The sequence below is a fragment of the Acomys minous genome (genome assembly GCF_964271855.1).
Source record: "Acomys minous genome assembly, chromosome: 4".
Classification (NCBI taxonomy): Eukaryota; Metazoa; Chordata; class Mammalia; order Rodentia; family Muridae; genus Acomys; species Acomys minous.
Genome location: NC_140486.1, coordinates 54,921,659 through 54,935,978, shown reverse-complemented (window position 1 = coordinate 54,935,978; position 14,320 = coordinate 54,921,659). Strand labels below are relative to the sequence as shown.

The 14,320-nt window shown below is 42.7% G+C and overlaps 1 protein-coding gene across 1 annotated transcript in view; it reads left to right on the top strand.

Moving 5' to 3' along the window:
• PIK3C3 (phosphatidylinositol 3-kinase catalytic subunit type 3) overlaps positions 1–14,320 on the top strand; it is an 83,900-nt gene that overhangs the window by 41,913 nt on the left and 27,667 nt on the right. Inside the window, exons 14-18 of the mRNA XM_084780870.1 lie at positions 5,869–5,974; positions 7,657–7,773; positions 10,983–11,114; positions 13,281–13,409; positions 13,971–14,040. Of these exons, the coding sequence (XP_084636996.1) occupies positions 5,869–5,974; positions 7,657–7,773; positions 10,983–11,114; positions 13,281–13,409; positions 13,971–14,040 (554 nt within the window). The remainder of the gene's footprint in view (positions 1–5,868; positions 5,975–7,656; positions 7,774–10,982; positions 11,115–13,280; positions 13,410–13,970; positions 14,041–14,320) is intronic.

Genomic DNA, 14,320 nt, shown 5'->3' with positions numbered 1-14,320 from the left:
CTAAAGGTGAAGGGCTGAGGCAGGAGGGCGCTCTAGCTGAATGAGTCAGCGCTGGTTAGGAGAGAGGGGTTGCCACTTCTACAGGAGTCTCGGTGTTCATTCATTCCCACTCCTCCCCGTGTAGGTACGTGAGGTAAAGATAACCATCATGGCTTACATGAAAGCCGTGTAAAACTGAGGCACACAGAGGCTGCTTCTTGTGCCAAAGTTAGTGTGAAGTGTAGCTCCCTTAGACTCTAAGCGGTGGAGGCCATGTTGAAAAACACTGAGTGAATGGAAGAAATCCCAGGGATTCTAGACTGACAGGTGAGCCCTGTCTGTTTTTGCAGAGGATCCTAGGGCACAGCTAGCTGGGTGAGCCCTACTGGAAACCTGGGTTTTTAACGATAGGAATGATGTCTGCTTTAATCTTAATTTATGGCCTTAACGTAAATGGCACGAATTAATAGCTGTTCATTCTGTAAGTCCCTTACTTTTTAATGTCATCTTTTTCTCGGCTGCGTTTGACACACCTGCTGTGTGCTTTGAGTGAAGCGTCAGTTCATTCTTCACTTCTCCAGAGGTGATGATGTGTGCTGCTCCCTCTCAAAAAGGAGGAGAGCCAGAACACTTATAAAAACATGGTGCTGGTCCGCATATGCAGTATTGCCTAAGCCTTTATGGTTTTCTCTACCACAAAGAACAGTTGAAACCAAAGATTTTTAACACATCCGTCGTTTTCTTCATTGGGACCTGTCAGTTTTCCACTTGCCCCATGGCTGAAATTCTAGAAAGCAAAGTAGCTCCATGTGTCTACTTCAGCAGTTGAGGGTAATAGTCATAAAAATATATTCTCACATTAAATGTTAGGATGCCCTTGAAAATAGATCACAGAACATTCTGGTTAGTTTTAACTACCAGTTTTCCTTCTAAGAGTTTACTTACAAATTCTCATATTGCCAAATTGCTATTTTGATTTAATAGAAACCTTCAGTTAATGTTTTAGATTCCTATTTGATTTCTTTAGTGTGCTTCTGTTTGCACTATTACAGAAAAACATGTCCTTGTGAAAAGCTAAGTAAATATTTATAAAAGAAAAGACAAAACATATTTACAGAGAACATAAAACATGAGCATTCCTTTTTTTTTTTTTTTTTAAAGACAGGGTTTCTCTGTGTAGCCTTGGCTGTCCTGGACTCACTGTGTAGACCAGGCTGGCCTGGAACTCACAGTGATCCACCTACCTTTGCCTCCCCAGCTGCTTTCCACTCTTAAGCGCATCCTATCACACTCAGACTCCATGTGGGTTTCCCTACCATGTCTTTGATTCATTGGACCGTCTATTCATTATCAGAGGCACAACTTTTACACTTTACATATTATATATTTAGAAATGCTCATTGGTGACAAAACTGGTGTTTTATGAGTATAGGGTAATTATATGAGAAATAATTTCTAAGTTTTTTTCCTAAGTTTTTTTTTTTTAAGTGATCGTTTCCTCTAAATGTGAACCAAGTCTGAAACTGTAGAGCCTGGATGAGCTTTCTCTGTCCTAACAAATGAATTTACATTTCAAGTTTAACTGACCGTGCTGGCTTCTTCTGAACACTCTGGGTTTCTTTTGCCATTTTTCTCCCCTTTCCAGTGATTTCAATAGGATTCCTGCTGTAGCCAAATCCTTGAGGGGCCAATAACTGTGCAGACAGACAGCCCCTTTGAAATGAGTAGTGTCAACATTTTAATATACAAAGTGAGTTATGGCTCTAGTCTGTAAAATGTTGACATCAGAATCTATAAATCCTTGCATTTTTTTATACAGTAATTTTGGTGTGTTGAAAATGAAAGTCAATGATGCTGTAACATTTTTTCTCTTAACTTCTAAGACCTTTCAAAGTCATGAAACTTAGTTACATCACAAAATGAAATTGTCATGAAAGAGTGAGCCTACTGATGTCATCTTATTTTGAGTACCTGGATAGGTTCTCACGTTTCCCTTCAGATGACAGCATTCCAGGAAACACTGTCATGTAGTGCTCTGTTGAACACCGAGTTGTGAAATGAGTAGACTTTGGTCCTCATCCAACCATGGAAGTGAAGCTCGTTTGTACATTAGGCGACTCATTTGATTTTCAGCAGAACATTGACTTGAAGTACTAGAAAGGCGTTTAATTATGGAGTTAAGCACGTACAGCCAGGTCCCCATGGTGTCTACACTGTGATTAGGGATTACTGAACAAAGTCGGGGATGAGTGCTGTGGCCATGCTCATGCTGGTTTGTGAATGAGTTTGCTACTTCAGTACATAGGAAAGAAGTGAAACGTACAGTGGTGGCACCACCAGTGACTTTGAGCGGCCAGGCTTAGATCTGGTGCAATCACATTGATGGTTTTGGAGCTTGCAAACCACTCTTGTTCTGAAAGTCTTATGTGCAGTCCTTAGGTGACCACACATTCTGAATGTAATAGAAAATGTGAGTTTATTTTGTTTGTATCCTGGCTCAATCCTCTAGAACAGAGCTACCCTCTGACCCTTGCTGGGTAAATGACCCTCAGCTGTTCGCCTGCCGTCTGCACCCAAGATGTTGGCAGTATGAAGCACTAATGTTTGAGTCTAATCTGATGTAGTACTTACTGGTTTTGTTGTTTCTTGAGACAGGATCTTGTTTCCTGGTCTATGCTGGTCCAGATGTCAAGTTGCACATGCCTCAGCCTCCCAAAGTGATGAGATTATAGGCATGCATCACAATACCTGGAAAATTGGAATTAATTTCATTTAAAGAGTCTCCTGTGTCTAATGGTAGCTTTGGATGTTACATAAAGCACCTCTAATCCCTCATACCTTTAGTCTACAACTCTTGGAGAGAAATGATGTACTATATCTAGGGTCATGGCTCAACTCATTGCAGCACTTTCCAAGGCCTCAAGAGCATTGGGCTTTGTTGTATAGCTTAGCTTTAGGGGAGAGAGGACAACAACCTATTTTAAAACAGTCAATCCATTTGTGATTTTATATATACACACACACACACACACACACACACACACACACACACACACACATATATATAATCATGTCAGTACAAGTTGTCAGAAGGATCTCGCTTATAAAGGAAGTCCGGAAGCAAGGGGCATAGACTTCCCCAAACGAGACAGGATTCAGCTGTGAATGAATACATTATGGGGACAGGAGGATGAAGAGACAGAAAAGGAAGGTGTCTTTGGCAGATGCTGCCATATTTGCCAAATCACAAAGTTGTTGCTTAGTGGCAACAAAGGAGACCAACCTGCCTGTGGTATGAGTGCATACCTGAGACTGTGGGCGTGCATCTCAAGCTCAGGTATGCACAGTCTGTTTCCAGTAGTTGGAAAGGGGAATGCTGATGCTTCTGCTATTGTAGGCAGGACATAATTAGGATATTTTAAAGAAACTTTAAAGGTGATTGAGGAATAAGAATGTTCTTAGAGCTGAAGCAGTGTGAAGCGAATGTGGAATTCCTGGTGGTGGCGCACTGGCTGGTGCACAGCCATCACCACAAGCGCATCACAAGTGCCATCACAAGCACCATCACAAGGTCCATCACAAGTGCCATCACAAGCACCATCACAAGCACCATCACAAGTGCCATCACAAGCACCATCACAAGGGCCATCACAAGCGCATCACAAGTGCCATCACAAGTGCCATCACAAGCACCATCACAAGGGCCATCACAAGCGCCATCACAAGCATTTGGTGGAGGCGGTATCAGGCTGGGTTGAGTGACCTGGCAGAGGTGTGGTAGGGTAGGTAGAGGGCCGCAGGCTGAACATGTCTCTACATATGTGAACCAGCACTGAGCACACTATGAGTATAGGTGTTAGTCAGGCCATGTGTTCTCTGATTGCCTGTGTCATGCCTCACCCTTCTTGTTCATGTGATTAATATACATCTTTCCTGATTCACTTTGGAGAAAAACTAATTTTTTGTCAATTTATTTACAGTGTAAAAATTTCATCCTAAAATCACAAAGGTTATTCATAGGCCATTCAGTAATTAAAGAAAAGTTCAATTTTATATATTTTGTTTTAAAATACTACATCATTTTTTAAGGTTCTAGTGCTTGAAAAATCACTGGATAAACATGAAATCAGGCCATGTAATAAAATAGAAATTATATCTCACAGGAACGAAATATATATATTTTCACATTGTAGAATTACCATTATTGAGATTTTGCCTAAATGCGTGATACCCAAGTCAGCCTGCTGTGGTACAGTGGAGAAGACACACATGAGCTCTCTAGTCTTGGCAGTTTATCCTCTACATGGCTGAATGGATGCTTCTAGGAACAGTGTAAAGGATGATGTTTGGCAAGCGTTACCAGTTAAGGAATTTGTGAGTGTCCTGTGGCTCTTGGAGTTGGAGTAGAGTTGAGTAAGCTTAGCAGAATGGAAGGGATTCTGCTGAGGCCAAAGAGATGCTCAGAGAGCAGGGCATTTGCTGGTCAAGCATAAGTTTGTATCACAACACCAGGTGAGAGCTGAGTGCGGTAGCACACGCCTTTAATCCCAGGACTCAGGGAGGCAGAGGCAGGGGAGTGCTGTGAATTTGAGGCCACCTTGGTCTACAAAACAAATTCAAGACAGTCAAGGCTACACAGAAGAACCCTGTTTTGACCAAAAAAAAAAAAAAAAAAAAAAAAGGCAGGTGAGTGGAGGACACTTGTAATTGCCATCCTCGGGGATAAAGAAAGACAGTGCCCACAGCTTGCCTGCTGTGAGCTCAAGGCTCAGTGAGAGTTCCTCTCTTAAAAAAAAACAGCAGACTCAACCTCTGACCTTCACAGGCAGGAGCACATATACATACAGGTGGGTGTCTACTAGTGTATACACACGCTCCTGAGCACACCTGTGTCCTCACACAAGGGCGTGCAGTGTGGGGGAGGAAGAATGACTCTGACTGTGTGGATTGCAACTTGGCTGCCATCTTCTGAATCAACCAGAGTGCCGTTGTGAGAAATAAATCCCATCTCCCCGTTTTCACTGTTGTGAGCCAAGGTCTCATGTCACACAGCACTCCTGACTCTGCCTCCCAGTGCTACAGCTAGCCCTACCCAGCTGCCCCTTCCCTCCAAGGTCAATAGAGCAAGCAAGCTGAGCTAAGCGTGTGTTTATCGCTGCCACTGAGAGTGGTTTATAAGCTTCTTTACAGTTTGGCCTTGTTAAACCGTGCAGACTGTAAGAACTATCAAGTACCATATGGTTCTGCTGCTTAACATTCTGCACCTTTGCTATGGATTATGCTGTTTCCATCAAAACGTTGTACGTTCCCTCTCACCTCATTTGTGTGTGTGTGTGATGTTTATAATCATTCAAGGGGTTTAGATCCAAAAAACAATTTGCTAACTGTCTAAAACAAAGATTTTATATGGGTTTTTGAGAAATAAGGAAATTGGATTGAAAGGAAAAATCAATTTAAACTTTTAGTCCTCTTGCAAAAATATGTCAGAGAAAAAGGCAGCTCTAGAGGGGTTTTCAGAGTAAGAACGCCTTTTATTGTGCGAGTATGAGACAGGGAAGGGATGTGTTTGTTGTGCAGTCACTTGGTGGATATGCGCACTTCATTGACAGGAACACAGTGTTTCCAAGTATCTCCTACCGTAGTGGAACACATTTCTGTGGCATCACTTAGAAAATATGGCACCTAGCACAGGTTGATGCTAGCCCTGTTGATCAATCATGGTGGCTTACATTCCTGCTTAGTGTTAACTTTAAAGGGATGGAGATGAAAGGTTTCCTCAATCCCACTTAACTCGTGTGTTAATCTAGTTTATGAAACGATACCAATATTGACAAGATGAATCTGAGCTGCACTTCTCATCATATGAGCATCTTAAATGTGTTTTTGAAGGTATGTGATTGTGGAGTGCGAAGATCAGGACACTCAGCAGAGAGACCCGAAGACTCATGAGATGTACCTGAACGTCATGAGGAGATTCAGCCAAGCCTTGCTGAAGGTACTCAGATGCTGCACCTGGGTTGCCCGGATCTGACTGGTTCTTCTTTCTGTAATCTTATGAGCTGAGAAAAAGTAAGAGGGCACTGGGGAGATGGCCAGTGGTCAGTGGCCACTGTCTGTTCTTCCAGAGGACCTGGGTTCAATTCCCAGCATGCACATGACAGCTCAGAACCAGCTGTCACTTCAGTTCCAGGGGGTCTGACACCCTACCCTCTTCTAGCCTCTGTCGGCACCAGGCATCCCTGTGGTGCACAGAACACTCAGACAAATAAAATAAAAGTAAAATTGTTTGTTGTTGGTTTTTGTTTTGTTTTGTTTTGTTTTTGTTTTTTCTTTTTTCTTTTCCCCGAGGCAGGGATTTTCTGTGTAGTCTTGGCTGGCCTGGACTCACTTTGTAGACCAGGCTGTCCTTGAACTCAGAGTGATCCACCTGCCTCTGCCTCCCGAGTGCTGGGATTAAAGGGTGTGCTACTGTACCTGGCAGTGAATTATTTTTTAAAGTTAAAAAATGAGATTAATATCTGTGGTACATAAAAATTATTTGAAATCCCAAATTGTGTTTATACAAAACTACTGAATCTAGTTATTCATTTTCGAGTGTGTAAGGCTGCATTGTTTGACACCCAGGGGTGAATCACTGCATAAGAAACTAGACAAGGCTTATATTTACTCTCACCCTTAGAGCAGGCGTTTGCTCTTTATTAAACAGGCCTTACCTGAACCAAACAATGACTAAATCCTTGCTCCTTTCATTTTACTTTTCTGTCCTCTCTTCCCATCTAGACTTAGTAGTCTTGTTCTCTTGTAGTTTACCTGACCCCAGTAACGTTTTTTTTTCATTTTAAAAATTTATTATAATTTATTCACATATGTCCCAATTGCTATCCCCTCACTTTTCTTCTAGTTAACATCTTAAAGGGCCATTTTCTACTGCTTTTGCTTCTTTAAAGCAGTGTCCAGGACAGGCCAGCAGAGGGCGCAAGGGCAAAGAAAAACAATTACAGTACTCCCCAGCTGTGCTGCTTTTTCCTGTATCTGCTGTTTGCTGTTTCAAGTTCTCAATAAGCTAAACCACAGCTTGACAACCAGTTGTAGACTAAGTGTGTGTACAGCTCTCACAGCAGTGTCAGGCTTATAACAGATGATTCCTTGATCTTACCCCTTCAAGTTTAAGAGGTTTGTGTGTTTTTAAGTGAATATTTTCTCCATTCTACTTTCCAGATAATTGGGAAGAATAAATTAAAAAGTAAATTATATAATATTTTATGAACTGGGAATAACTACTTGGTGATTTCAGTTTATTAAGACATTTTACTCAACAAATGTATGCTGCCTTTTATTATTTCTTCTCAAAGAGATTTCTATATAATGCTTCTTTAGAATCAGAGTCTTTGTTAGCAAACAGAAGCATTGTAGGGTAAATAAATCCTGTTCTGTCACATGGTCATATATATTAACTAAGGATTGCTGAGGATGCAGGTAAGTTTCTCCCCTAGCCTGTTGGTTGTGCGTACCCTTGACAGCAGGTTTCTCTTTACCTCTGAATCAAGAGAATCCATCTTAATCAAGAGAATCCGTCTTTTTCAGTCTTACTTTGCTTTGATGTCTATAGCTTTCGAGGAGGAAGGGAAAGATCACACCAGGAAAGCAGAGCTGATTCTCCCTGCTCTGCTCCCTCAGGGTGACAAGTCAGTGAGAGTCATGCGCTCCTTGTTGGCGGCCCAGCAGACCTTTGTAGACCGGCTTGTCCACCTGATGAAGGCAGTACAGAGAGAGAGTGGAAACCGCAAGAAAAAGGTAAGCCACAGGGTTTGCTTTCTGTTGATGGCTGAAAGTGGCTTTGCACCCTAAAATCCTGAGTTTTGAATGTTTTGTCATTGGGCTGTCACATTATACAAATTTACATGGTTTGCTTCCTCCTTAGAGACAGTTTCTTACTTGCTGTGTGGCCTAGGCAGGCCTTGTATTCATGCTGCTGTTTAGCCTCTGGAGTGCTAGGTTAAAAACATGAGCCACTATGTCCATGGCCGAGCAGTGCCTACCTGGTCCCCAGCAGTGGGTGTGTCCGAAGCTTGGGCCTTTGATCTTATCAGCAGTGCTCTAGTTAGTCTGTTAGATTGAGAGTGGAACCTGCAGATGCAGTAAAGTGACAACAAGGCCTGAACACAGACACTGGTTCACACATCCCTCTTGTGAATGAGGATTGTTCGTGCCCTTTACTGAGATGAGATATATAAACAGACTTGTGCCTGATACGAACTGATTTTACCCTCAGAGGCCTTGAAGTATTACTGAAGGGAAAGAACTGCTTGGCAGTTATTAATACTATTCCTTGACATCTAGTTTTTATTGACTCTAGAACTTTCTCCTCTGATACATATGTCATAATTGAAACACTTTATCTCTCTGGATATGGAAGTCAGGGTTTTCTTCTTAAAGCACAGGCTTTGCCTATTTAAAGACTGTAAGATTCTGGCAGCTTCAGAGAAAATGGATTGTTATGAAGTTGGGTAGATGAGCTTTAGTGGGTGTAAAAGACAGATTCTGAGATCTGTGTCCTATCCAGTATGTCTGTGAGCTAGTGAAAATGAGAGTCAGGGGTAGTAGGTAGCAGCTTCCTCCAAATGATTGAAATTTCCCTCTTTAAGTTAAAGATGCACTGGGGTAGCATAATGGAATACTTGGCTAATATTTGTCATGCAAAATTAAGCTTCAAATAAAATTATACTTCTCTGTGGCTTCAAAAATCCTTTGGACAAGGAAATTCAACTTTAAGTTCCACTTGAATGTATGTTCCTAGCTCTTCCTCAGCTGCAGGAAGAAATGCATTTCCTGTTGCTCTTGAAGACGTCTAGCTTTTCGTAGGAGCGACTTCTTGAAGCCACACTGCTGCTGCTACAAGGCAGGTGATTTATAGCAGGCCGTTGCTTGTATACGTACTCTGTGTTTCCTACTCAAGTGAAATACATAGCTCTTTTCCATGTGTTTTCATATTCTTAAAAAACATTTTAATTGCTATAGAATAATATTCCTTCCCCTTTCCCTTTCTTCCCTCTAGTCCCTTCCAGCCCCTATTCAAGTTGATAGCCACTTTTTCTTTTATTATATTTGTTACATGTACATATATCTGTATGAACAAATATATATAACGAAAACCTGCGGACTACAGTGGATGTTTTTGGTTTGGTTTGGTTTTTTGAGACAGGGCTTCTCTGTGTAGCCTTGGCTGTCCTGGAACTCATGCTGTAGACCAGGTTGGTCTCTAACTCACAGAGATCTGCTTGCCTCTGCCTCCTGAGTGCTGGCATACAAGGCGTGCCCCTCCACCGTCTGGCACTGATTCTGTTTTTGTTGGTGGTGTGTGTATGGTGTGCATAGAGCTGACCACTCTGCATAGGACAACCATTAAGGCAGATCATTCCTGAGAGTCTAATTCTTTGTCTCCCAGCAGTCAATAAATTGCCTGTGGTTCTTTGCCTAGGCCTGGGACCTTGTGGCTTTGCCTCTTCATTGTTAGTGTATCTGTTGATATTGCTGTTGTTTTGGTTTTATTTATACAGCCATTCCTAGGAGAGACTTTCACAGCAGGCTTCCTGGTGTCACTGCTATAGAGGCGCAGACTAAAGTCTCATGCAAACGCAACTTTATTCAGAGCCTGAGACGCCGTCTACTCTATGAGTTAAGAAGGTCACTTGAATGAAGCTCTCATGCTCTCAAGCTGTATACAGTCACAAAGACAAGCTGCACATAGCAAACCATGTTTCTCCATAGAGGTGTAGTTGACTAGCCCAGCAAGCAGCAACAAATAGTGTGAAGTACACTCACTCCTATCCGCTACATTGGGAGGCTCAGGAAAACACCTTCCAAGAACAGTTCTGTGTTTTGAAGAAACTGAGCTCACGAAACACCTTCCAAGAACAGTTCTGTGTTTTGAAGAAACTGAGCTCACGAAACTCATGTCTTGTTTTCCTGTAGTGTTCTCACCAGCACGTAGAATTCTCCTTGCATTTCTCCACTCCTGGACTGTGTTCTAGCACTCTTTGTATTTTGGCCTCTGTAGTCTTTTTAGCCCCCTTTTTTTGCCCCCTTTTACTGAGCCAAGGATGCAGAAGCTATGGTGTAGATATGTCCATTGAGGCTGGGCTCCCTGCAGTCTGATCTCTGTGTCCAGTTATGATTTTCTGTGATGGCATTGAGGGGCTGGTAGCTACACTTCTCTGTGAGGAGAAGATTTAGAATGTAGTAAGGAATCAATACTGCTCTAGCAAAGTGGAAATAGTAGATTATTTTCTGAGGTCCATGACCTCACTAGCCCCAGGAAATTAAGTAGATTTCCAGTACCAGGCACGACTTCCCTCCTTTGAAGTGGCTTTAAAGTCACATTGGATGACAGCTGTTGGTGGCTGCTGCTGTGTGAACGTAGCATTTTGCACCTTTGTGTGTGTCTTGCCTTGCCGGTAAGTGTGGTTCATAGGTATCGCAGCTGGCTAGCACTGAGGGATTGCTTCCCTGCCTTGGCAGCTTGCATATTATTTCCTGGACCCATGAACATTAGACCTTAGAAAAGAGCTTTTAGTGATGTATCCTAAGTGTGTGATGTCTCTAGCAATAGGAGCAAAGGACACCAAACATCTTCAATAAAGCCTCAAGGAGTCATGCTCTTTTATTATTTACCTAAAATTATACACAATATATAAATATGTATATATGCACATTTACCTACAACATGTGTGTGTCAAAGGAAATTAGGTAAGGTGGGCTCACAGTGCTCCCTACAAGAACCATAGACTAACAAAAAACTCCATTACCAGACATCAGACACTGCCTTGCGACGGCGTGCGGCCTTGGTTGTCTCTCAGGTGAGGGCAGGCCCTTGTGGCTGTGGGTTTCAGATTTTTTTGTATGTTTTGCAAATACAGTGCTAGAATCAGTCTTATGCCTTTAGTGCATGCTAGGATGAACTGTTCCTTCATTTCGCCTCATTACTCCTTTCTAATTTGTTCTAGAATGAGAGACTTCAAGCATTGCTTGGAGATAATGAAAAAATGAACTTATCAGATGTGGAGTTGATCCCATTGCCTTTAGAGCCACAGGTGAAAATCAGAGGAATAATACCAGAAACAGCCACGCTGTTCAAGGTAAGTGTGAGGGGTCCTCACTGTGTGCAGAACCAGAGCAGAATCACTGCCTCTGAGAAGGAGACTGTTTCAGGGACTAACCTCATTTCATTGGATAAGTAGTAGATTAAAAGATATTGTTTTGATATTTTTTTTTACTGTATGTTTTATTATTTGTATTATTGTGGTTATTTTTAAAATTTTATTTATTTTATTTGCATGAGTGTTAATGCCTTACATGTATGTTTGTGTCCTGCCTGTGGGCCTGGTGCCCTAGATCAGAAGAGGGTGTTAGATCCTCCAGAACTCGAGTTACAGAGGACTGTGACCCGCCATGTGGGTGCTGGGAATAGAACGTGGGTCTTCTGCAGGAGCAGCAAGTGTTCTTAACTACTGCGCTCTCTTTCTAGCCTGTGTCATCTGCCTGAGGACAGGTCTGTAGGTGACGTGATGGTCCACAGGTCTCCATCTTCCCTCCTCCCATGCTTTGCTGTGGGGTGGTAGGCGGAGCTCTGTGTGGCATGCCAAAGCACAGGTCTCCGTCTTCCTCCTCCTGTGCTGCGATGCCTGGATTCAGTTTGGTTTGATTATCATGAGTCCTAGGTATAAAACTGCTTTGGCCACAAAGCCAGGCATCAAGCTAGGATGAGCAAAGGACTGCCAACTACTCTGCCCCTGACTGATATAAGAAACACTCCTCTTTATTCTTAAGTGGTCTACCAAATGTTCTTTTCACTGGCTACCAACTGTACAGGTAGAAACTAAATCAGCCTAAATGAGGCATCATGCAGGATGATCTGGGGAAGGCACCATGGTTAATGTTCTGCGGTCAGGCTAGAAGAGTCCATCTGAGGCAGAACAGGAGCTTCAGAGTAGGAGCTGGAGCTTTTGTTTGCCACAGTGTTTGGGTGGATTCCAGACACATGTTCTCCCCAGTTGTAGAATGTTTTCATATTGTCTTGTATGCACAGAGTACTGCCAGTATTCAGCAGGGCTGGCGATGGGATGCCCCAAAGGAAGGTGATGGGAAAGATTGTCAGTCTGCTGTGCTTCTCTGTATGTAGATTCTCAGAAGTGCTTTCGATGTTTTTGGTTTTGTGGTTTGTATTTTTGTTTTGTTTTGTTTTTTTTATTTTATTTTGCTGTCATGCCCTCTATTTTTTGTAAGTGATTTTCAAGCATACATGAAAGAAGCTGGGTTCTCATGAAGGGCTGCTGAAGAGCTGTGTGCCCACTGCTTATTGTGTTGCTGGCGTTTTACTGTTCACTTCCTCCTGACTGTTCATTTTTATTATTATTTCAAGTTTTTCTCATGTATTTAGATTGTATACCTCATATATTGTATTGGACTTGTTTATTTGTTGTTATAAATCTCTCCACAATTTCATTTTATAAATCTTTTCCTCTCCATAGTAAATAGAGTCCCTCTCAGCACGGTCTCCTGATTAGTTTTCTCCACTGTGGTGGCCTTGGAATGCCTTGTGTGTGAGGCATTCTCCTGTTTAAGGTTTGATGTGCGCTGATTTAAGCATATAGCTAACCTACTCTAGAGGCTTTCCTTAAGTAAGAGAAAATTCTGGGGGAAAGCGAGTTCCTGTTTCAGAATAAGGCTCACAGATATTTGCGGTCTCAAGTTACAAATGGTTTTAAGTCTCAAAGATGCAGAGTTAGTGTTATGTCATTGCCATTGAAAACCAGCACTCTTGACTTCAATCTTGCCCATTATTGAGTGTCATTCCTTCACCTTATTGTTTCAGTAGGTCACCAACACCAAAACAACACAGGGAACATGTGTCCAGAGTCACTCTACATCGGGCACCAGAGGTGTCAGGCCTGGACCTCGAGGTTTCCTTCTGTTTTAGTAGAGGGTGACATTGACTTGCAGATCAGAAAGCAGCTTAAAGAATCTACACAGGTCACGGGGTTGCTACCTGTAGTATCGCATTCCTGTCCATTCTGGTTTCATTTCAGAACTGGTCTTTGCACCACATAATCTCCCAGCAGCTGCCTCGCTCGTGCTTCCTGCATTTCTTTCTGGCAGCCAGTTCCTTTCTTAAGGCCCTGTGCATCTGTGTGGCAGCCGAGTGGCAGCTGAGTGGCAGCCGAGTGGCAGCGTGTCCTTCTGTGTGTAGTAGATGTTCGTTCATTAGTTGCCATCGGTGTTGGCAGGCTGTGTTTCTCTTGCAGAGTGCCCTCATGCCTGCGCAGCTGTTCTTTAAGACCGAGGACGGAGGCAAATACCCAGTCATTTTCAAGCATGGAGACGACTTGCGACAAGACCAGCTTATCCTTCAGATCATCTCCCTCATGGACAAGGTGAGCATGAGCTGTGCTGGCGGGGACAGTGCCTCATTTTAGAAACTACTGTCTATCATGTCGTTTCCTTACAGCTTAGCAGTCACCACTTGACCTTGATCAAGCTTATTTTCGTCACTTCAGAGTGACTGATACGGCACGTGGGATTGTACATGTCGCATATGGGGGTTTTTTGTTTTGTTTTCCCAAAGTTCTCATGGTGTCAGATTTAGTAGTCTAATGAGTTGGATCTTTGGTGAATGCCATGCCAGTCGCCAGCTTTTAGAGAAATATGGTTCCCCTTTGTCTTTGTTTCTGCCTTCTATGTCACTTTGTGCCCCAGAAAGTCAGCGTAAAGCATTAGGAATAATAGTGATGCTTATTAATAGTGTGTGACATATTCAAAATAGATGAAAATGTGTCTTGTCACTCAAACAAGTGAGCTCATTTTGACACTGAGAGGTATGTTACCCGTAAGATCTCCTCGTGTCTTTGCCGTGTTACTGTGCAGTGTTGTGTGTCCATGAGCCTGCTCCTGGTGGTCTTTACATATAGTTAATGTGCTCTCTCTTTCAATGAAAGCTGTTGCGGAAAGAAAATCTGGACTTGAAATTGACACCTTACAAGGTGTTAGCCACGAGTACAAAACACGGTGAGTTCTGTTTGCATCGTGATTGTTTTCTTCAATGTCTGGTCAGTACACGCTTCCTTTTTAAACTGAAAATCCTCACGAACATTAGAGCAAGAATTAGCTACTTCAGAGCCCTGAAGACCCTGGGTTTGACCTCCCCATCCTCCTCTCCCCCCTGCGCTTTCTTCTTCTTTCCCTGTTCTGTGTGTGCCCCTCTCCTCCTCTTTCATTTCCTCCATCCTCTTCTCCCATTCCCCACCTCTTGCCTCCCCTACTTCTCTGCCCATCTCTATTTTTACTT